At 40.7% G+C, this 23,767-nt stretch overlaps 1 protein-coding gene across 4 annotated transcripts in view; it reads right to left on the bottom strand.

The window, feature by feature from the left end:
• Positions 1 to 23,767, bottom strand: part of abr (ABR activator of RhoGEF and GTPase) — a 131,686-nt gene that overhangs the window by 66,610 nt on the left and 41,309 nt on the right. For 2 of the 4 annotated variants that reach the window (XM_042431274.1, XM_042431275.1), the window contains exons 2-4: positions 14,584 to 14,765; positions 7,251 to 7,349; positions 3,093 to 3,278 (exon numbers count right to left, since the gene is read on the bottom strand). In XM_042431274.1, coding sequence (XP_042287208.1) covers positions 3,093 to 3,278; positions 7,251 to 7,349; positions 14,584 to 14,765 — 467 coding nt within the window. Of the gene's footprint in view, positions 1 to 3,092; positions 3,279 to 7,250; positions 7,350 to 10,080; positions 10,313 to 14,583; positions 14,766 to 19,703; positions 19,795 to 23,767 lie in introns of those variants that run through there. The other 2 variants (XM_042431276.1, XM_042431277.1) reach the window with 2 other exon arrangements.

Genomic DNA, 23,767 nt, shown 5'->3' with positions numbered 1-23,767 from the left:
TATCCTCAATATACTCAGAACAAATGCAATAATCCATTAAAGGTTATCATGGGGAAGCAGTAACCCAGTTACCCATAATAACATAATACAAGGATTACACTTATAGTTAGTGTCAAAAGATGGAGGCATGTCTTCAGCAAAGGGGTTTACAAAGCCCCTTCAGAGCCATGACCGTAGCAGGATTGAACCCTTCTCACTTTATGTCTCCAGAGATTTTGACAATTTGGTTGGTCAAAAGAAATCCTGGCAGTCAGAGGCTGCAGCTGAGACCCTTCTTTATGTCTGAAAAAGGTGAGAAGAGTTGGAACTGTGGCAGGCTTTTATCTGCTGTCAGCCTGCTTTCTGTGATTCTGTCCCTCTGTGTTGCTCCAGTGGCCTCCATGCTGCTGACAAGGACCAGTAGGAAGCAAACCAGCTAATTACAGTGCCATCTGTAGTGTCGCACTGCCACTCTGACTAAATGTTTAGCTGCCACATGACATGCCCATGTACGCACGTATACGCAGCGCAGATGGGAGCTGATGACTACACTAATAGGTGTCACTTGGTGGTGCGACTCCCAGGGTTAACAGAGAGGAGCGAGAGTGAGAGGAAGCGCTTAAAACTACTAAAAGTATTACATTTCTACACCAGAGCCGCCATCATTTTCTAAACATGAGCTCATGTGTTATTGCCAATCTATCTTCCACAGTTACTGAGACTTATCCCCTTCTGAATCATCAACAGAATCATTTATTCATTAAACGTTTCATTAAATATTTTATGAAATTAATCACTTGGTGCATTATTGCACACATAAATCTGAACCAGTGTGCGTTTAGGAGAAGTTTAATAACCATATTGAAAGTCATTAGCTCTTGGGCTAAAGCAGTTAGCTGTAAAGTAGGTATGATTTCACTTTATTTGGTACTTATGATATGTGCCAATCCCACACAATACTTGTGAAACATATTGGTTTATTTTGTCTTAACACAAAGCTGTACAAGAACTTTGTCAATATATAATACAGTCCAAATTTATATCAGGACTTAGATATGGAAATATCACCTTAAAGAATAAGAATCTGACCAGACAAGAATCTGCTAATAATAACTCTGGCTGATAGTTTGCTGATAGTTTAAGAGATCAAAATATACCCAAAACCCTTTGTGAGATGTTGAAAACCAAAAGCGAAAGATGTCTACATGGCAGAGAAACTGTTTCATATCAGAATACACCAGACATCTTGCCTAAGTTCCTCATAATGATAGCATGAATTTTCTCAGTGATTTTATCGGGGTTGTCATGCTTATACAGCTGTAAAACCGAAAGCCTGGTTAGATATTGTAGCTCACTTGCTCACTGAGCTGTGACCAAACCAAACAGTGCGTAAATGTAGCAAAACAATCAACATTATGATACCAAACAATGTGACACCTTGATTTTGGCTAGAAAAATACACTGATTGATATGTTGATAATAAGATCAGACCTAGAGTTTAATGTGTGCTGCTCTGCATTTAAAAAGCCTAAGATGTTGTCCACTGCACAGACATTAACTCTAATTTAATCTGTCACATTTTTAAAATACTTTCAGTTCTAAATCACAGCAGCCAGCCCACAGAAACAAGCCAGAATCACAAGCCAGAAGAGCCAGAAATATTTTATAACATCAAAATTTCTCTTTGTAAAAGATTAAAATAGATGGTGAAGTCTTGGTTCTGAGGTGAGGATAAGAGCTGGCATGACACGTCCTCTAGTCTAAACAGAAATGTGCTAATGACTTGGCAAAATGTCACAGGATCTCTCATAATGGGACGTCTGATTAACTAACAGCTCGTTGGCGAGAATAAATCACATCTCCTAAAATCTGAAAACATGGTGTGAACTAAATTCAGTACTTCTTTAAATCACTGATCCCACAGTAGTAAGTCAAATTTATCTGGTTATTATAGTAAAATTTAAAGGCAGATTTCAAAAACAGCTCATAACGTTCTCACACAGGATCAGTATAGTATTTGATTTTTTCACATGACAGTAAAGTTGTCTATTTTTAAGCTTCTGCCTTTGTACCACGTCTTTACAAACAGCGGAAGTAGCTGAAACCAAAGGAGGTCCACATGTAAAGACAGAGATGACTAGTAGCATCACTCTCACTCGCACAAGGGGTGGTACTGTATAATCTGCAGGGGTATTGTGAGGCTCCCAATTTAAGAGCAAAAGCCTGTTGTTACTGTCAGGTGGAGAAGCTTACAGCACTTTACTGCCACTTTTCTAAATAGCAAGTGTTTGTGTGTCTGTCTAGTTTCCAGCCCCAGAAAATTATAAACCACAATATTCTACCGTCTGCCCACAGTTGGACTGTGTCAGGGGGGAATTAACAGGGCACTACTACACTACTGCTCTCAATAAATTACTTTCAAACGCTTTAAATTGGCCACTAAAGTTAACTATTTTCCCTGATGATGGTATCTGGATTTTACACACTAACTGGGCTTTACCCTCTAAATTAAATTTCTATCTGTTTTTTTTTTTTCCTGCTAGTCTCCAGTTTCTTAGTTGAAAGTCTCTGTTACACCGTGTTGCATCAGCCCGTCGAGCATATGCCAAACAAATGCAATGAGTATCTAAAATATGTTAAGACACACACATTGTATGCACATGCTCTTACGCTATGTTATGTGCTGATAAGCCCTGTTCAAATTACATTATCCTCTGCAATGTAATGATCTCACACAGAGGGAGAACTAACTCACTTTACTACTAGCTGAGGCCTGGAGCCTTGCTAATTCTGTACACAGACACATCCACACACATAACAATGATACTGTTACATTCTGTACTGAAAGAGCCTGTTTAAACAGCATAATCCAGTTCAAATATGACAGTGCGAGAGACCGGGGGCTACCACATTTCTGCTAATGCACTCAAACCACAGACACTGGGCTGCACACACACACGTTTACGTACACAGTCTAAATTAGAAGAGAGATTCACTCAATACAAATAGTGAGAGTCTGACAGTTCTCATTCATATGTATCCTGCAAGTGATGGAGGGGAAGGAGAAGAAAGAGATCTACACACAGTGAGCGCTAGGCACACGTCAGACTCACCAGCTTCTGAAACAGATGTCCCACGGTGACCTTCTCATCCCACTGCTGGATGCTGGGTAAGAGGGCGTCGTAGAACTCCTTGTGGATCTCAAAGATGTCCTGGATTTTGTAGAAGATGGTCTCTACCTGCTGGATGGTCAGGACGGGCTGCGAGGTGGTGGCCGTGGCTTTCAGGGGACGCATGGGCTGGATGGGCAGAGACAGAGAGAACGGGCAGAGTTAGTGAAGACAACTCAGCTGACGAGGAGGCAGACCAGGACCAACCTTGAATGTGTTCTCAAAGGTTATTTAAATATATTAAGAAGGGGAAAGAAACTGGCATCATATTTTAACTCAGTTAATGTTTCTTCTAGTCAATATCAAGTTTATTGTGGTGGTGTGTAATTGTTTTCTTCAAGGGAATGTTCATTCTATTTAAAAAGTTATACACAGTATTCTACACTCCAGTCCTGATAAAGTGGGTTGAAGTTGTTTCCAATTTCAGAGCAGGCTGCGAGCGTAACTTGGTGCAGTTAATTGGCCAATCAGTGGCCTAATTGGACCAGTGCCTGAAAAGAAAAGTTTCTGATATCGCTGTGTGTCGCCCAGTGATAAGCATGTAATCTTAGCCTCTCTTCTCTGCCATTGGGTGACTCTCTTCTCCGATGTGCTGTTTCTGACCAGTCAGATTGCAGGACAGCTCAGTTAATCATAGAGATGTGTGAAGTGGACACAGAGGGGGGACGATGACACTGAATTACAGTGAAAACAAAAAAGCAAAAGTTCTCTCGATGATGAGTCAGTCTCCCACTGATTGCAGGGGTTGCATGAAGGCTAATCAGACACAGGCTCATTTTTAAAAGCTCTGACAATGACTGCGTTCGACGCCCCCGGCAAGGTCTATATATGATGGCAAAGCAGCGAGCTGAAAATCACTCATCAGGTTGGACAAATGTTTTGACAGATGAATGAAATCACAGACTGGTCACATTTGTTAATTTCCATCTTTGCATGTTATTGGTTAAATTACAGGATAACATGCTTACGGAACCGACAAAAACACAAAAGGGACACGTGTGAATTTATATTTGCCACTGCACAGAGTTGTTAGAAATTATACTTTTGAAATATATTTACAAACAGCCATTTTACTACTGTACAGTAAAATATGGGCCATCTTTATCTACATTGTTACTGATAATAAGACACCTATGTGAGCAAGTGTGCACAGGCCCACAGCGCATGTTCTACATGCTCAGTACAGCCAAATCTGTGTTTGGTATCGCATAAAAAAGTACATATTCATCATGTGTCATTAGACCTTTTAACCCCTATTAATGTCAGTGTCATCTGATCTATTGCTTAATTCTATACTTCCTTCGATGGGTCATGACTTGTAGCCTCTTGCTGTTAGTTGGTGACAGTTGCAGCATCAGCAACACTTAAGTAAAACACCTATATACAGAGAGAAATACCCTCTCTACAATGAGACAAACTGAGACCTGCTGTAAAGTAGTAGTGCACTGATCCACACACAGTATTATCTCACCTCTGTTGTCGTTGCTGTACTCTAAGTTACCTTCTCAGGTGTTAATACCAGTTAAAAGTAAGCAACTGAATACGAGCTTCCAGACTGCAGCTGGCAACTATACCAAAACATTCAAGTATAAGTGACTACTTGGCTGTCACATATCTGTATCACTCCAAAATATTTTTTAACACTGAAAGATGACATATAGGGTTACTGACACCCCATGACCAACACTTGTGACTTTTGTTTACAAGTTCCTCTTGCCAGTATTTTGGTAGTGTAAACTAAAATCTGCAAAATATGAAGAATGCATTAGAGCAAAAACAAAGTGTGATAACACCCTGCGTGTTAGACATTATCTCAATGACTGAGGAAGTGGAAGAGGACGGGAACAAACTCTCCATTGGTCGACTTGTATAATGACTTGTGTTGTCACTACTACAGCTAAAAGAGGAGGAACTGAGCCACAGACCAGATTTTTGACAGTATTTCTGCACTCCTATGTTTACTTCATTGATTGCTACTAACTAGAGCTGTTTGTGTTTTAGTGATGGAGGTTTTGCACTATAACTGTGACAAAACAATTTTACAGAATAGCATAACGTTGCACTTGCTGTCAAACCAACTTCATATTGGTCAAAGTGCAACATGTGGCTGAGAGCTGCAGGATATGACATAGTTTAGCAAGGGGAAGCATGTTCAGTGAGTGTTTCAGGAAACTGCTGTGAGTGCGGTCCTGCTTTCATTATGACCACTAATGGCAATCACACAGGCCTGCACCAAGTAACATAGCAGCAGCGCTGAAACATGAATGCCTCTACATGAATGCTTCTACATGAGCCTTGATGTAGAAATAAGAATAAGACGCAGCCCAAAGTGCTTTATGAAACTGAACAAAAATTAAAATAAAAAATAACAGATAAAACGTTTGATAACACTACAATGAAACATTAAAAACAATACAAAAAAAACTAACAGGAAAAAACGATATAAATAACTAAAGATAAAAAAATTAAGAGCTGGCGAGGTTGGATTACCCCAAATTAAAAGCCAGATCAGAAAGATGGGTCTTTAATTTCTTATTAGTTTGCTGCTCTAAGGAAAGGGTGTTCCACAGCTTAGGGCCATAAAAACAAAGAGCAGCCTCACCAGATTTCTTGTGGGCAACATTAGGAGCTTCTAAAAGAAAAGCAATTGAAGATCTGAGAGTTCTAGTTGGAACATAAAATGAAAAAACCTGACGCACCAGATGCTTTGTTATACAGAACCATCTGAGAAGTTGTCGTTGGAAACTGTTTGGGAAAGGGCAGGAACTTTCAAAAAAACACTTGGCGGGTTATTGGCTGAACCATCTGTCTATCAACACCTATCACCATCTTAGAGGCAGCTGGATTCACAAGATCACAAGAGAATCCTCATAGGACACTAATTGACACAAGTGCATTATTTGAAGCCTGACAAGATGGATTCTTGCGTGATCTCGCAAATCCAGCTGCATTGCAAGGTAAAAAATGAAAGGCAGTCGGTGATATAGGAAGGTGCAAGATTATGTTAGGCTTTATAAACAGGCAAAAGGAAATAATTCTAAAAGATACAGGTAACTAGTGCAGTGTTGCGAGCGGTTAGGTAATGTGATCCCTCTTTTTTTGTTTTAGTCAAAACCCTGATGTAAAAGATGAAAAAATTATATTTTCATGACCTTGTTAAAATGGCAAAAAAAACCAAACATTCCTATATCTGTAACTTCTGTCTTATTTATTTTGGACAGACAACCAAACATTGACTGCAGATTCTGTCTTTCTTCTTTTGATCCTTCAAGTAGAATCTCGGTTTCATGCTCATTTCCCCTTTTTAAAAGATGATACATTCAAATATTGATATCCATGAGAAAGATAAAAAGACAAAGAACCAGGGTTGCGTGAGACAGAGATACAGTTGTGTATCATCTGTGTAACAATTATATTTGACATTACTGTATGCTGACTAATAACCTTACACAGAGGGAGAATGTGCTGTATAAAGAAAAAAAGGACAGGGCCCAGGATGCTTCCCTGAGGAACACCATAATCAATATCAAATGCCTGTGACACAAAAATCCAAACCTAGACTGACAAAACTTTCTTCCTGACAAGTACGAGAAAAACCAGTCACACAGCACAACAGAGAGACCTAACCAAATCTAAAGTCTATTAATTAATTAAAATGCCATGATCGATGAACTGTATTAAACACAGTGGTCAAATCTAACAGAATGAGGACGGCCACAATGTTGGAGTCAACTGAAATTCTCAGGTCATTTACTACCTTTAATGAAGCTGTTTTAGTTCTAGGGTTGGTTTGACAGCCAGACTAGATTTTTTCTGATATATTGTTGGTATTCAAATGAACATGTAGTTGGTCAAAAACAGCTTTCTCCAGAAGTTGTAAAAGAAACGGCAGATTTGAGATTGGCATTGGTTTTACTATAACTGCTTTAAAATCATCAAAGTGTTGATTATTCTTGTTGTTTCCTTGGAGAGGCACTGGAAGCTGGACTTAAAGAGTTTGGTAGGAGTGGGGTCTACAGCATATGTGGACGACTTCATTTTGTTGTATTACTTCAAAATATTTACTTTTTTTTTGGCAGGGTGTGTGTGTGTGTGTCTCACCAGTAACAGGGCCTCCAGTTGGTTAATGTAGATCTCCTCACTGGCCAGGAAACCAGACAGCACCAGTTTCTTCATCTCCAGTCCTTTCTCTATGTCTCCCTGTGGGATAAAACAAACATGATTGTAATAATGTATGATACATGTAGTTATATACTTCATACACATACATACACAGCAAGGATCCTTGAATAACCTATTTGTATTCAGGATTAATTTCTAACCAACACCACATAAAAGTACCATGACTCAAGCTCATTTCCTGATGCCGCTGCAGTTACCATATCAGGTAAACAAAACATTAATGCACACACATAGCCAAACTACGAAGGAATGTTTATTGGGAATTTCTGCTCATCTAAAAACATCAAATTAGCTTGCTTCCTCTGTGGAAAGTCTTACTCCAAGTGCTTCAAAGCGGTTGTTGTATTTTGACTTCAGTATCAGGGAAGTCACCACCCTAATCATGTTTGAGAAACACAGAGAACAAAACAAGACATACTTGTGGTTTTCACCCTATATTGAGGAAAATACTAGTTTGAATAAAAATTATCAAGGCTTGGAAAGAGAAAAAATTGACAAATACAGCTGCAAAGTAGTGAGAAGCATGCTGACTCAATGGTTATTGAATCAAAAAAATATTTTAAGATGTTTGGTATCATCACTGAAGACATCTTATCTAGTCAGCAAGCTGTTAATAAAATATATTACACAGCAACATATGCGAATGTGTGAAGATGGCAATCATTATATCTGTGCATGTATGACAACATCATCATTTGCACTGCAGTGTAAAGAGCAGTGGTGTTAATATAACCTGAACAAGTCAAGTTACTTAATTTATAAAGCACATTAAAAATGTGTTGAACAAAACAATTCAAATGCGTGAAAGCTACTCAGGCCATCCTCATTTTAATATTCCTCCTTAATAACCAGAATATACCTTAACAGTTAATCAACTACTTCCCCAAAGTAAACATCTAAGCAACCTGCCAGACAGTCATATATGTACTTAACAGAGGCCAAAGAACAGCGATGTGAGCAGAGGAAGAGTGAGAAGAGGAAGATTAATTATTAACAGCCAGATCCTTACAATGATATCAGCACACCGGCTCGGCCTGATAAGAAAAGGGAGCCATGACCTCATTGTTTTAACCCAATCATGACTAACATTTACCTCCTGACACTCCTGCTGTCTTTCCAGATTGGACATACACTGTACGTACAGTATATAGAGTTTTTACACAATATATACTTTAAATTTCTGCACAAACTATTGCAGGCTAGATATTCACTTGTAACATAAGGAGTAATATTTATGTGAACTCATGTTTATTTTAAGACATATATTAAAATTCTGTGACAAATCTAAAATGCTACATGTGCACCTGTTTATCAATATACTTGCATCCCCACACTTGTGATGATAACAGTCTTGGCGCTTGATCTCGCTGTGAATTGACAGTTTAAAACTAAATTAGAGCAAAAAATCAGAAGACGAACCGGGATTGATTTCTAAAGCTGTTGTCTCATATAACTGAACTGTGGAGGATTTTCAGTTTGAGATGTCATTGAACTGTTCAACTCTCCATCTGTCAAACCGCATTTACATCATCGCCTCTGTCAGGTAATGCAGGAGTTCAGCAGCGCCTGTATCCAGAGAGGTTTGAGTTCATGAGTAAGTAGCCTCTCCACATGTTTGAACGCTGGCATTCCTTGAAAGAAATTGAGAGATCATTTTTCTGATGACTGAAACTAAAAACAAAAGCCGCAACAGAGATGAGTCATACTCTTGAAACTCTCAGAAGCTTTTTGACATGCAAGTCCTGCACGACACTTATTTCTAGCACCAAACGCCTGCTCACATCTCTAGACGTTTTCAATAAACATCATGATTATATTATTATATAAACATTATTTATATTATTATATAAATGATTATAAACATGTTTTTTATTGAAATTACGTCCCAGAGCTATGTTTAACAAGACTTCTTATCTTTTCTAAGGTCTGAGATATGATGCCTTGTAGTTGCCCTGACACTGGACTAAACAAACAGAGTAACCATATGCAACTCAAAGGATCCGCGTACGTGTTGGTGACGTGTAAAGCTTACTCCTTCGGTGACAAACATGTCACAGCACGATGAGAAAAGACAGAAAAAAGGAAGGGGGAAAAACTATTTTTTCCAACAGCAGGAATATTTTCCCTCAGCTGTACAAAGAGCTACTGTGTGGCGAGAGGGCAAGATGAGAAATACATGAGTGGTGAAAGGATTTTTTCCACGGCAACCTGTCTGTCCACCGCTAATTGTCCCTTCACAGTTACACTTTTCATACAGACAACTCTGTGTGCTCTCTTATTGTGCCTTCTGCTGTCATTCTGTCATAAAAGGAGATGATATCAAGATTGACCTGATACCACACAGACAGCCCTGCTTTTTGTCAATTCATCTACTGGGAGGAGCACATAAACACACACACACACACCCACACACCCACGCACAACGAGGCTTCTTAACAAACAAAAGTTACCATTAGGAACAGAGATTCTTAAAAAAGTAACAGCGTGAGCGCCTCGTCGGGCCACGCTGAAACATCAATGACTATCTCACACACACACACTCTTGCAGTACAGATGGCTCATAGACACACGTTGCAGCACATACTGTAGTGACGCCACATCATGCCAAGACACCAATAAGACTTTCCACTTTGCTAAATATAGCCAAGCTTTCAAGCCCAGTAAGAGTGTCAAGTTGCGTAAGTGTGTGCATGTGTGTGTGTGTGTGTGTGTGTTTTCTCTGCATCCAGCTGTCCAGCCGCTGTCTCACCTTGAACTGTCTATGTGACGGAGTGATGGGATCTAGCTCCCCATCTCCATAATCAAACAGCTCCTCCTCCTCCTCCAGGACCCTGTCCAAGTAGCACAGCACCTCCTCCTCTTCCTCCTCCATGATTCTTTCTTTCTCTTTCTTTCTTTTTCCTTTCTTTCTCCTCCTCCTCTCCCTCTTTCTGTCTGCTATTCCCTTCTTCAGGGCCTGCCTGGACACATCAGTGTTTTCCCGTCAGAGCAAGTCGTCTGGACAGCGAGAGAGAGAAAGAGAGAGGACCCCGCCTACATAACCCCACCCCCTTCCTCTGCTGGGCTTCCTGGTGGTGTGTTTGTGTGTATGTGTGTCTCTGTGTGTGTGTGTGTGTGTGTGTGTGTGTGTACTCTATGTGTGTGCGTGTGTGTCTCAGTGTTCCACCTCGGTCGATGAGGTCTGCCCTCCCTCTACATCCGCCCCTCCCCTCACAACAAACGATCTCCAGCCACTTCCTTGATGGCCACATAGGCTCTCTCTCTCTAACTGTGCTTCAGTGGGAGAGTCACTCTGTTTCATTCTTTTTTATTTCTTTCTTCCGTCTCTTCAGGCTGCAGCCACTTCCTCATCACGCAAGCACACAGTTTCTCTCTTTCTCTGCATCACTGAGCGTCGCAGAGTTCATTTTTTTCTCCTCCTCTCTCGCACTCTCTGGTCATTGTTTCTTTATTGATCCGTTGGAAGAGGCTTGGATGTTGAGCTGAGACGCGGCTAATGTGCTGCTAGTGCGGCTGATTCTAATTACAGGTCGCATAGTTCACTGGGTAACAACGATTTTGCACTGGCAGAACACAGGGTTCAAATATAAAACAGTGTTTAAAAAAAGACACAGAGACACGCTGTTAGGAAAATTAATAACTCTGGAGAGTAGAAATGGAAAGAAACTGGAACTGGGAGTGACTTGAGTCACACTGAGCATATAATGATTCAACTCTGAGTGGGTGTTACTTAGCACATGTGTTTGTGAATGACTTTAGTTCACTCGCCATGACCTCCCACCCTGCTCCTGACCCTTAAGATGCCACTTCACAGGAAGTGAGACCCACTACTGCTCTTTCAGCCTCCCTCTAGATTTTCCTCCCCCCACCTCTTTCTCTGATGGAAGATTTTAGACTTGTTCTTCTGTGTGTCCCAAACCACATTTTTAGGCCATTTTCAGGTCATTTATGCAGGCTAATCTGGCTAAATCTAGGCTAGTTTGAGTTAATAACTTTGTAGCCTACATTATTTAGGACAGGCTTATTTTACAAACCAAGGACTTGGAAGGGAGCAGGGAGAATTAATACGAATACATTTATGGTTGTGGCTTGTATTTATGAGACAGTAATACGGGGGGAGAAAGGAGTGATCTTGTAAGAAAGAGGACAAAGGAAAGAAAATAACATCTGCCCTAAAGAAAGACTGGAATTAACTCATTTGTAGACAGGCAGACATACAGAGACTAAAGTTTTAAAGCATCCCAAAAAAACAAAAAACAAAAATATCTCCGAGTTCAAATTTAACTCTCATGCGTGCACATTTACATACAAGCTCCACACGCTAAACGTATGTATCTTGGCATGGAGGTGTCAGCGTCGGCTCTCTTGTGTCAGCAGATAAGAGGCCTGTGCAAACTCAGCGGAAAGAAAAGGCCTATTTAACAAGGCGGTGAGGAGAGGACGGCTTCAGCGGAAAGACCTTTAGAGTCCACGAGGCAGCGTCCAACACAAATTCTCCACAAACATCTTTCCACAGCAGACCGGTCGGCTCGGTCAAACTAAAGCACTCTGAACTGCTCTGACTCATTTTTCTACTGAAGTGTAAGGGTCAGGAGACAAAAGTGAGAGTGGATAAAGATAAATACGCCATCAGAACTGAGAATATAGATTATCCACTGGTGCATTTTGACTAACATTATGCATGCAGTGACAGCTTTTTGAGGGTGGAAGGATTAAAATGTGCTGAGCGGTCTGTTGGAGGTGGTGACTGAAAAAAAAAAGATCCAAAACGACTGAAATGTTATATATTTTCCATGACTCTACATAGCTGCATGATCTGTTTATGTACATTATATTTTTTCAGCATCTTGATAGTACTGTGATAAGGCTCCTTTTTGTCCTTTCTATATAATGGGTCATGAGTTATCAATCTACCACATAAGGTTGACACCGGTAAATGTTTTTAACCATTAACCTGTCTAAACAAATAAAGTCAACTTATAATCAAGATGTAACCAGTTTAACTTTTCTTCATGCGTGCAACGGATCATGAAACTCCTCCTCCTCAAAGGTTTTAGAGTTTGGACAGTTTGAAACATGTGAAAATGTCCTCTCTGGCCTGTTCTTACACTAACTTGCCACTAGATGGAGACACATTTCCATTTACATGAGCTGACATCCAAGCAGGGTGACTCACAGTGAATGTAACAGAACAATGAGCTTAATAATTCATCATTTGCCACAATTGTAAGAAGGTCAAGGTCTGTGATCATACAGTGATAAGAGAGCTGCTTGGAAAAGAGATAGGGCAGGTAGATTCACGGAGCAAATAAAGGAAGGGGCAGGATGAGGATCGGATAGACAAAGATTGAGGAAGAGGAGGTGATAAGAGGCAATTCTTGAAAAAGGTGACAGACGTGGGAAGGCAATCTCCTGGAAATTCTCTACTTCTGTTCACTGTATAATTGCGGGACATGACAGACTGTCACAACAAGTCTTAGCCAACCGGACTCAGGGTTTCTTTCATATTAATACATGTAATATGGTAGTTTTCATTAAGGCTTTTTCATGCTGCATGTCAAAGCTGCTGTGATGTGTTAAGTGAAAAGTCTTCTAGTCTTCCTCTGTGTGTGTGTGGGAGGGCTGGTTCAGGTCAGGGTCAACATGACACCCGCTGAGCCTCCCTGGGTTGGTGAAGCACCCTCTCACACAGTGTTACACACAAGTTTTCACACAGGACATGCAGTCACACAAACACATGCAGCCGCAGGGCATGAAAAGAGACTCTGCTAACCTCTGGCCTACTGATATGAAGGAGGGGATGAACACATGACAGGACACTGAAATATGCAGATAAAAACAATCTGAAAACTACCAGTAGTTTTATAGAATTAGTATATTGGCACTCTATCAGAATTTAATATAATGGCAAGGACCAAACAAATATCCATTTCATGAAAGCTTTTACATCAGCTGTTCTAAATCCCTGGTGTCTTAGTGTGTTTTTATATTTCCAGCAGCAGCAGTTTATTTGGAATAAACAGAAGAGCAGATGGTATTCAGCATGTGCACTGATAGCCACTGTGACTGAACAAACAAAGAAAAGACTAACATCCACAATACATAGATTCTCATTTCATTAACTGTAAATCCAAAGACAAAAAGCACCAAAGCACCAACATTGATTGATTGACATGTAAAAAATTAGCAAGTTTTAAAAAATTACAACTGTGTGGATAATTACAGTAATGTATTCTCATTGACACACAGAATGGCAGATTGGTGCCAGTGGCGTCAAACCCCATCTGGGTCAGTGGTCATTTCCTGCTGCTGTGAATGTGCCACCTGCAGTGTGCTGCAGGCAGTCCAGCTATTGCGGCTAATCGCTAACAATTACAGAGGGTAAAGATCTGGAAACTAACTTCAGAAAGAAACAAACAGCCCAGAAAAGAGAAAGACAGATGAAGCCTGGGGTAAATAATCCCAAATGAAACTTCTACTGCTAATACCAGCAGAAATTTTAACTGTATTACACTCTACGCTCTAAAAATACTCTGATGCCACTTAGAATTTGGAAACTTGAGAGTTTAGATAATATGATACTGGTTACTGGTTAATAGTGCACCTTTTACTAAACATCACATAATACTTGTTTTTATCAGTTAGTTGTAAATAAAATCAACTTGTAGAAACATGAAACTCTCTTCATATAGTTAATGATTATTTGGTTACCTTTAGGTTTAATTACATGATTATCATGAGGTCATGGCTTAACAGAGATTGTTTCGAAGACTCTTCCTTGTTGGTGCATTAAAAAAAGCTCCAACATCTGAGCAGACTGTTGAGAGGTTTGCATTCACAAGAATAATCAAGGATAATGTGACTTTGGTTGTTTCTTTCCTTAAATAACTGATTGCAGTTCAGCAGGAAACTCTCTTGTGCTGAATGTTGGACATTCACTTGAAAGCACCAAGTATAAACTAGTTGATGGGCTTAAACCTACACAACTACCAGTATAGTCTTTAAGGCCTTTCAGGATCTTGAAAAATATTCTACATAAGCAACTCGCCTGGAGCTGAACCACACCTGAGCCAATCAGTCATCTAGCATGTAATCACAACCTGGAACATCCAGGTCACACGTTCCCTCTCTCTTCCCATCTGTCACATTATTCCCGTGTGTTCAAGTTCAAGTGTGGCGGACTGCTACTGATTCATACCTGCCTCTTTATGTATGTATGTGTGTGTGTGTGTGTGTGTGTGTGCGCTCTTACCCCAGACAGCAGGCCCTCTGGTGGTGTGGGAGAGACCGTTTCTCCGTCGGGCCCTTGGGGCGCGCACAGCTGGGGCGACATGGTGGGGGATTCATCTATATAGGGCAGCGTCTCTGAGCCATCCTGAGACTTGCCGTCCTCTGCCCCGTCCCCCTCGTAGCCATCTGTGTTGTAGTTAAAGTCTGGAGGACAGAGAGGCGGGGAGAGATACTGGTTAGCATTTTACCACAGAGAACAAGTCCATTGCTGGGCTCAAATGCAATTATTTATTTCTGCAGAGCCAAAAAAGACAAACATCCAGCTGCTAATTCAATAAAGTGTCACAAGTAACTTGCTTAATGTTTCTCTGGTTTTCTAAGGTATCACATGATTAGGCTTAGTGTCAGTATTGAGGTCAAAATTCATATCCTGTGACAATGCTGGCGTTCAGGCCTTAGTAACAGTGACAGCTCCAGTGGAAAGGAACAACGCCGACTCTGAAACGGCTCCTGTCCTGCCTTCACACGCAGCACCAGTGAGGAGAACACGGAATAACAAAAAGGCATGTATGAGATATAAAAAGCCTGTCAGACATAAAAAACAGTGAGTCGACTTGAAGCCTTTCATATCTGGTGTCTTATTAGAGAGGAGAGGTGTATTTCTGATGGGCAGTCACACCTCTTTGTTGCCTCGTAGGGGAGAGGAGTGACATTCTCTGCAGACAAACAGCATCATGGCTACACTCGATGAAAAACAAGCCCATGTAATGGTCAACTGTTATAATAAAGTAGATCAAAAACACAAGCAACACTGGTGTACTGTCAGGAACAGAAGGAGGAATTAGTTACTAAGTGACAGTCAGTAATTTTAGAGATTCTTAGATGTTCTCCTTTTTTTTTTATGCTGATGGGAGGCAAATCCTTTTTATCTATACATTTCCTTTATGAACTTGGAATAGCAGCAGTGCACGCACCAAAGCTTGTGTCAATCTGTACAAAAAGCCTTACAGCAGTGGACCGGAGTAAAAGCAAAACCAAATGTTTGGAGAGCGCTTCATGTGGGAGGTGCGTAGGTAAGCATATCTGCCTGCCAATGACCTACGCTGAGCTCACGCCACCACTTAATAGTAGAGCTGTGTGTGAATTCACCGTCGTCACACAGACATACGTGCTCAACAAGGCGTGTTTGTGTGTGTGTGTGTGTGTGCACAAAGATATCAGACAATCCTAACGAGCCACAAACGAGAACTAATTGGAAAATAAAAGCAGGGGTAAATCCCCACTGGGACTACACACACCATCAAGCTAATGTTGATGGGTGCCTACAGTGGCCTGCACACTGCCGTCTGTCACCTCCTGACATGCACCATAACCCATAGTCACTGGACCACCCACCTGCCAATCAAAAAGCAAAAGAAAAATCCCTCCATCTGTTATGTGCATGCAAGTATGTGAGTGGAGCGTGCAGAGTCACCGCTACCATATGGTTTATTTGTAGCTGTTGGGCAAATAGCTGACAAATGGTGCATTTGGGTCTTAGCTGACTTAGTGATGCATGTGCAAAAAAAAAAAAAAACACTGACAGTGCGCTCAAGCACTGAAAACGAAGAGTAGAACATGAGACAACAGGGAGAGGATGGTGTTAAAATACTGTGGTAAGGTCACTTGTCCAAACCAACTGTGCCATGATCATGCCATAGAAAAGATCGGCTCTTCCAACATACAAGTGTGTGTGTGTGTGTGTGTGTGTGTGTGTGTGTGTGTGTGTGTGTGTGTGTGTGTGTGTTCGTTTTTTTCTCGCTCCTCCATCTGTTCCCTCTCTGGCTCTTCTGTACACCTTCTGGCCTCCTGACATGCTAGTTTGTCCCTGTTTGTGTGAGTTTGTGTGAGAGTGAAGTATTGATGTTATAAAACCAAACTATGAGCTGGAAGGAACGTTTTAGACTCGGGGCTGCTATTGAGTGTAGGACTCAGTGTTCCCATAGACCCAGTGAACACTGCACACCTGGTTTCTGTGTGTGAGTTTACATGTTTTTGTGGGATTTTTCTTCAGGTGCTACAGTTTTCCTCACTTATCTCAGAGATGTGTAGGTTAGGTGAACTGGAAAGTGTGAATATGAGTTAGAATGTGATTGTGTTTCTTAAGTGTGCAAGTGTAGCAACCTTGAACAGGATAAATTGGCATAGAAAAAAAAAGATGGATAGCACAGAAATCCTTACACGGTGCACTCCACAAAGCACTCGTCTAGACGAGCACTAAAGTCTGTTCCCTCTTTTACAAAGATGTAGGCCATGATTCATTTCTATTGGCAGAAACATCAATAGGCAGCAGAAATCATTTAGAAATACAGTCCCTACTGTGGGGAGCAGGGAGCCAGTCAATCATGGAGAACAGAGTTGGAGCAGCGAAGACAAAGCAGAGCAAATGGGCTGAATGTAAACTCGACTCTCTGGCTCATGAACTGCACACGCGCACAAGCTGTGTGCTTACACGCTTTACTTACACTCGTCTGAGCTCTCATGCATTTGCTAGTTGATTGTCTGCTGTGTGTGCAACGTGTGTTCCACTGTTAATGTGAGTCATTAGAGTCCGTTTGTTTTTGAATGAATCTCGCTGAGTGCAATTTGGTGTGTGAGTGGTCATTATTTCTCCTTATTATATCTGATGAGCTCTACTAATGCAAGAAAGACACAGATACAGAGAGAAAGAGAGAGAGAGAGAGAGAAGTAGAGACAAAAGATTGTGAGAACGTCTCTTTCGCCTGGCTGAGCTGCTGCTTGGACACTCAGTGATGATATCAGACTAAGATCCAACACAGTCTCAGGACAGAGGAGATCAAGGAGACAGAAATGAAGGTTGTGTATTCAGTAACACTCTGACATTGTAGTCATACATAGTGTAACTCACTCACCTACTGTGTAAAAGCTCAGTGCTTTGGTCATTCAGTTATATCAGCTAATATTGTATGATTACACATAATTGGCCACTTCTATTCATTCATTTGAGTTAAATGTTTTCCCACATGATAAACAACCATTGGTATTTTAGGTCCAAAAGGCATTTGAGACATTTGATTACTCGTGTTGTCCAAATGGACTATTTACAGGTCATGTGTTGACGTCTGTTCCCCCTCGAATAGTGTTTCCCTCCCGTAGAGCCACCTCTGTGGTTGGGGTCAGGGCTTAGGTTGCAGTTATGGTTAGGCGTAGCAGAGATGACTGGTTGGGGTTAGAGATGAAGTCGGGTGCAGGTGCAGGTTAAGGGAAACACATATCAACAGGGAAACAGACTTCAAGACAACACCGACATGCCTATATCCTTCTAATCCTGCTCATCTCGGCTGATTTGTCAAAACAGAAACTGAAAACATGTTTGTTGTCGGTTTCAGGTGTCAATATTTGAATAAATGCAAACAGGTAGGACATAGTAGATGCACAATAAAAGTTAGTAACTTTTCTAATAATCTAATTACTAGATTAAACTGATATTGACAGTATCAGATAAAATGGAGTAAACAACAACATACTTTAAGTATAGAAATATAATCATGTTTTATGTATGTTGAAGTTTAGCTTAAGGGAAATAAAGCCATCAGTTTTAAACTAAAATTATTTGTCATTCAAAAGTTAAATGTTGCAAGTCATGTCATCATCAGTAGACCTTTACATCAGTATCAAGAACCAATATTTTGCCATTTGCTGATTAATGTTACAATGTATAGGAAGAATTAGTGTGCAGCGTGCACTATGCACATTCTTTAGAACCAGGAAGTTGGTTTCTAACTGTTGTAGGTATGTCTGTACATGAATTTAGATATTTTGTTCAGTATTTAGTCTCAACGATAGTTTGTTTCCACAGCATTTTGGTATTCACACTTTAAAAAGGTAAAAACTCCAGTCATACATACCGTTCAACCCTACAGTATGAAGGCCAACACCAGCACACTACTGCATATTTATAGGGGTTATACAATAGAGACCATCAGATATAACAGGAGAAGATTTTACCCATATCTAACCACCCTGCCTGCACCGTATCTCACAAGAGCCCTGTTACAAATGAGTATGTATTACTGGATGACAATTGTTTCAATAATTAAAAAGGAACAAAAGTCATTAAAACATTTTTTAATTAATTTTGCTTGGTGAAATTGAACATTTCAGTAATACCATCATTGTTCCATTATTGGTAGGTGAAACTAGAGTCACAGATAAATCATACCACGTGTGATTCCAGTTTCTTGCGTGCTTCGGTATGTAATATCTATCTCATTGCAATTTCCGAAAAAAACCCTCGATGTGTTTGAAGCTGAGGTCACAGAAGATATCCAGTCTGCATAGAGGAACGATATCTGACTGAGAAAGGTGGAAGCACAAGTTTTATAACTAGCAGCTGAGCAAAAGTGTGAAAGTGTGTGCAGTTCATGTGTTCAGAGAGGGAAAGCGATGTTTCTGAATGAGGGCTGTATTATCTTCCTGTTTCCTACATTTGTCTTTCAGCACTCTTGTTCCACACTGCTTTTCCCGAAAACCCATTAATATGCAATTAAGCTGGATATTAGAGACATTAGGAATTGTGCTACCTGAAAATGAATACACTCTTTTTCACTTTGTTCCAGATTTTTTTTTTTTTTTTTTTTTTAAACAAACTGGTTTACTGAAACAAGTTTTCCCAGACAAGATACAAATTTACATTAAAAGTTCTGCATCAGTGTTGTCATATGCTTATGAAAAGGAATTTATGGGTTTAATTTAGTTTTTTATTATATCACAATATCACCAACTGTCACAGGAAACTCTCCCACAGTCACAATGTTGACATGAACTAATGACTCAGAAGACCATGGAGAGGGTTTTTTTTTTTTTTCAGTGCAGAGGATTAATCAGTTCTAACTTGTTATTACTGTTCAATGGCGCAATCCTCCACATACACACATTTTAAAAAGGGTTAAAACGGGGACAAGCTGAACATGACATGCGATTAAACAGGAGATAACGCCGAGTAAAAAGGATTGACTTGCAGGGGAGGAAGATTCTATTGACAAATCAATACAACCTCAGTCTGGCACATCGCTACAGTGAAGCGAACACACCCACAGACCGGCAGAATCACCCAGTCAAACACAGGTCGACCAGACTCACCGTTGTTGGAGAGGAGAGAGCGAATGACACAGGCAGCCTCGAAGAAGAAAGCCATGAGTGTGTTGGCGAGGTGTGTGTTTTGTCTGACTAAAACACCTTTCACTGGCAGTCTTCCATGTCACCAAGGCAGTCGGGCGAACATTGTGTCACACCTCATGTCCTGCTGGTCCCGTTTCTTCGACTCATATTCGACAACACAGACCGAGAAGCTCGCTCAACTGTCCCGCTGGAGGAGTGATATGAAAATAAGAGAGCTGGTTTGAAGCTGTTCAGTGCTCAGTTGAATGCTGCCACTGTTATAAACCTTTCAGCCCTCATTCAAATGAAGGCAACAACACCCACATCCTAAGAGGAAGCAACAAACTACGCACAAAGAGTAATTACTGTATGGAAGCTATGAAACGTAGTATTGAGTACATGAACATGCTTCTCTATCCGCTGAATATTGTCACATCACTTCCCAGTTGGCCAATAAATACTGTCCCGGTATAGTTTGTGGGTCATGTAGCTATAATAATCAATATTGTGGGTGTATGTGCATGAATTGTACTATGAGGAACCAACCAAAACTGGTTTTCTGGTTCAGATACTCAATAATTTAACCACTTGTCAAACAACATGATGGAAAGTCAACTACCCAAACCAAACACTGGAACTCAAAAAACTGCTGCGGTGAAGCCAGTTCTGGATTAGAGGAGTCTTCACATTTGGAAATCATTCAAATCATGTTGTTGTGGAGAGCCGACAAGCTGCGCTGAACACGGCAAGTATCAACCAAACTGTGATTAACCATTTACAGGACTATTTGAATATGTAGTTTGGGTTTTTCCAGACAAACAATTTCCCCCAACTGGTTGATATCAAATAGGGAACCAGGTTCGACATACAATCACTGGCTCATTTGTATAAGTAAATGGTGCGCTGTCTATTAGATTTACAGCAAAAGTCTGTCTGAACCTGAGAGGAAGCAGAAAATCTCCTGTGGCCAACACAGGATGCTCTTCTACTGCTGTGTGTGTGTGTGCAACCTCCAGCATGTTTGTGTTGGAAGCAGAATTACACTTAAAGCACCAGAGAGCTGCGGCTCAAAGGATTGAGTGTCTGACAAAAACAGTTCCTGACAGGCTCTATCCAAGCTTGGCTACACTAGGCGTGCTTTCTCTTGTATTACAGATTTTTTTTCTTGTTATTATAGATTTTTCATCTCAACCTCTTTACTTGTGTTTCTGTTGGATCTTATCTCAATTAGGAAAATGTGACTATCATTTATGCCAACTGTAATAGAGAGGTGTTGCTCTACGTTGGCGCAGAAATCAACAGAACACCTACAAAAGGTCACACACTGAGTGAGCATGCAAGGGTTCACTGTCTGACAAATGGCGCCAAGTTGACCTTTACAGACACAATGGCTGACCTGACAGTCACCGAGCACACTCAAAAATAAGTGAGCATTTGAGTGCCACCGAAGGAATATGTTTTCTATGTGCACAGGTGGCACTCAAATGCTGACGGTCATTAGTGTACCATTGACTAAACTGAGAGAGGCATACTCTAACAAACCACCAGTGGAGACCACAGAGCTACACTTTGAGGAAGATAAAACCACATGTACAACGTTCATATCCTGCTTGTGCTGACAAAAGCAGGAGCGCCTGCAGAGAGCTTTAAAGAATAAAAGCTTTGATTAAAATGGGGTTTTAATGTTGAGGATGGAGATGTAGACCAGTCATAGTGCACGTGCATGATTGCTACCACAAGTTTATGATAGTCAAACCATTTATTTTACCATTCTGCTGCTGTGACCTCAAAACGGTAATTAAACAGCTAATAACTGAAGCTATGAGAGTAGAGAGAGATAGTGACAAGACTATCTGCCCTCTCCATTTAAGTCTGAACATTGTTCAAGGTATAAATAAATAGTTGCTGGCTTTTTTGTTTTTTTTCTAAAACAGCTAAACAGAAGGCAGATTTATTCTTTTCTGTTATTGAATACTGTATATTTCCTCTGATTAATGTTTAATACATTCTAAGAGTTTTGAGTATTGTTGTCTGGTTCATTGAGTCTACTGGCAGTTGAGAAATTTGTATCCCCACAACAGTGGATTTCTGTGTAAAATGTAGGTTATGCTGTGAGAAGGCAAATATCGCCCCGGCATAACAACTATGAGAACAGTGACTGACCCCCACTGTGCTCACCGCCTGTGTCCTCATACAGGCCAGCTCACACAGTTCAAACCTCCGGCTAAGAGATGTGGTGAGGAATACTCTAAACACACACACACACACACACACTGAGATGGGGGTGTTTCCCCGTCTCGTTCTTCCTCGTTCAGCTCTGCTAGGGAGGCGGGTGAAGACAAACGCGGAGACACAATGCCAGCCGCTTTGAATAACACACAGCCGGCGACGCTGGTGCGTTCACGGACCTTGCTGCATCCTGTGATGTTCGAAATTGTTTTTAAAAAAGATATACCAAAAAATAAAAAAAGTGCAGTGATGATGGTAATAAGCTCAGCCCCACGGTAGGCATCACATGCGGTTATCGTCACAGCCCTAGTAAAATGTCAAAGCAAATACAGAAAGAAGAGTTGCTTTGATTCTGAGGGATTGACTCCAAAGCCTGACATTTCCGCTGATGTTTTATAATACTGAAATACCGAAAAGGTCATGTTATGAAACTTGTGACATGACGTCATCACCATATGGCCGGTAATTCACGGGATTAGAAAAAATATATATGTCAAGAGTGTTACATGTGAGATATAAGTATATTATTAATATGGGTTGGGTTTTCCTTCATCTACAATGAAAACTAAAAACAGCAGTCTGTGCATCATGTATTTTATGGTGCTCTCTCGCTCACTCCACATAATGCTTGGGGAAATTAGTGCAGCCCTGGAGGAAACACAGACACTCTCACTGTGTCACTCACACCATAGATACACACTCTCCCCAATTACTAACAGGCTCTGATGTGTGTTGATCGGGTTAAATCAATGAGGCTTTAGCTAATATGGGGGACTTGCACCGGAAAACCTTTCAAACCGGGTAAATACGCGCGCACACAAACACTCACAGAGCAATCTAATCTGCAATTGTAGAATTGCTCACTTCAGCAACTGCTTAAGTGTATGTGACAGAATGTAACAGCCAAGTGTTGAAATCCGCCTTGTACGGAGAAAATTACCTCAGCGCTTTCAGAGCAACTAGTTCCACATGTGGTGGAAGAACATTTATCACAGAGGGATCAAAGTGAACGCCATGAGATAAATCAGAAAAATGAATGAAATGCTGCCAATATTCTCCTCACAGTACAGCGCAATAAAGTCTCCTTTTGAAATAAATGAGTAATAGTGTAATAGTCCTCAATCTCTGATGCTATTTATGTTGCTATCACACCTTAAAATATTCTTCCCTGATGCGTTCAAAGAAGCTCTAAACTGTGACATTTGAGTATAAATTACTAAGCAGCAACCTGTTTAATGCAAAAATTGATGTAATTCAAATTATTCTTTTCAGTACTATGTTGCATTATTTTTTGCTCAAGGGTTTGGTTTTTAGACAACATAGCGTGTGAATGCAATAGCAGCCGGCTCTTCAATCTCACACCAAGGAAGGGTTCCCCCTGCCTGCAGCTGCACTAAAAAAATCAATGATGTAACTTTGACAAAACATAAAGCAGCAGACTAAATGTTCCTGTCACACAATTTGTAGTTAAAGGGATTAAACATGTAAAACCTATGTCATCCTTTAAAGAGGTCAGAGGTGAAGGGTTGAATGACAGGTTAGTGTTTACACGCCATAATTTGAGAGCCATGAAGCGCTTTTTCATCAATACTACCCTAATGTGATTTTTGCCAGTGACAGCTGGCAGCAGAGAAACAAAGGATTCGGGTAATGCAGAGAGTCCAGAGGTTCTCCAGAGAATTAGCGCTGAGGTGTGCGTGACAGTAGATTTGGTCTGTCATCTCTGCTACGTAATAAAGTCTAAATATTGTTGCATAAGCAACCGGTTGAATCTGCAATCCTATCCCTGCCACCCATTGACCTCGGCCCAGTGTCAG

The sequence above is a fragment of the Thunnus maccoyii genome, chromosome 13 (assembly GCF_910596095.1).
Source record: "Thunnus maccoyii chromosome 13, fThuMac1.1, whole genome shotgun sequence".
Classification (NCBI taxonomy): Eukaryota; Metazoa; Chordata; class Actinopteri; order Scombriformes; family Scombridae; genus Thunnus; species Thunnus maccoyii.
This window is presented reverse-complemented; position numbering and strand designations above follow the sequence as displayed.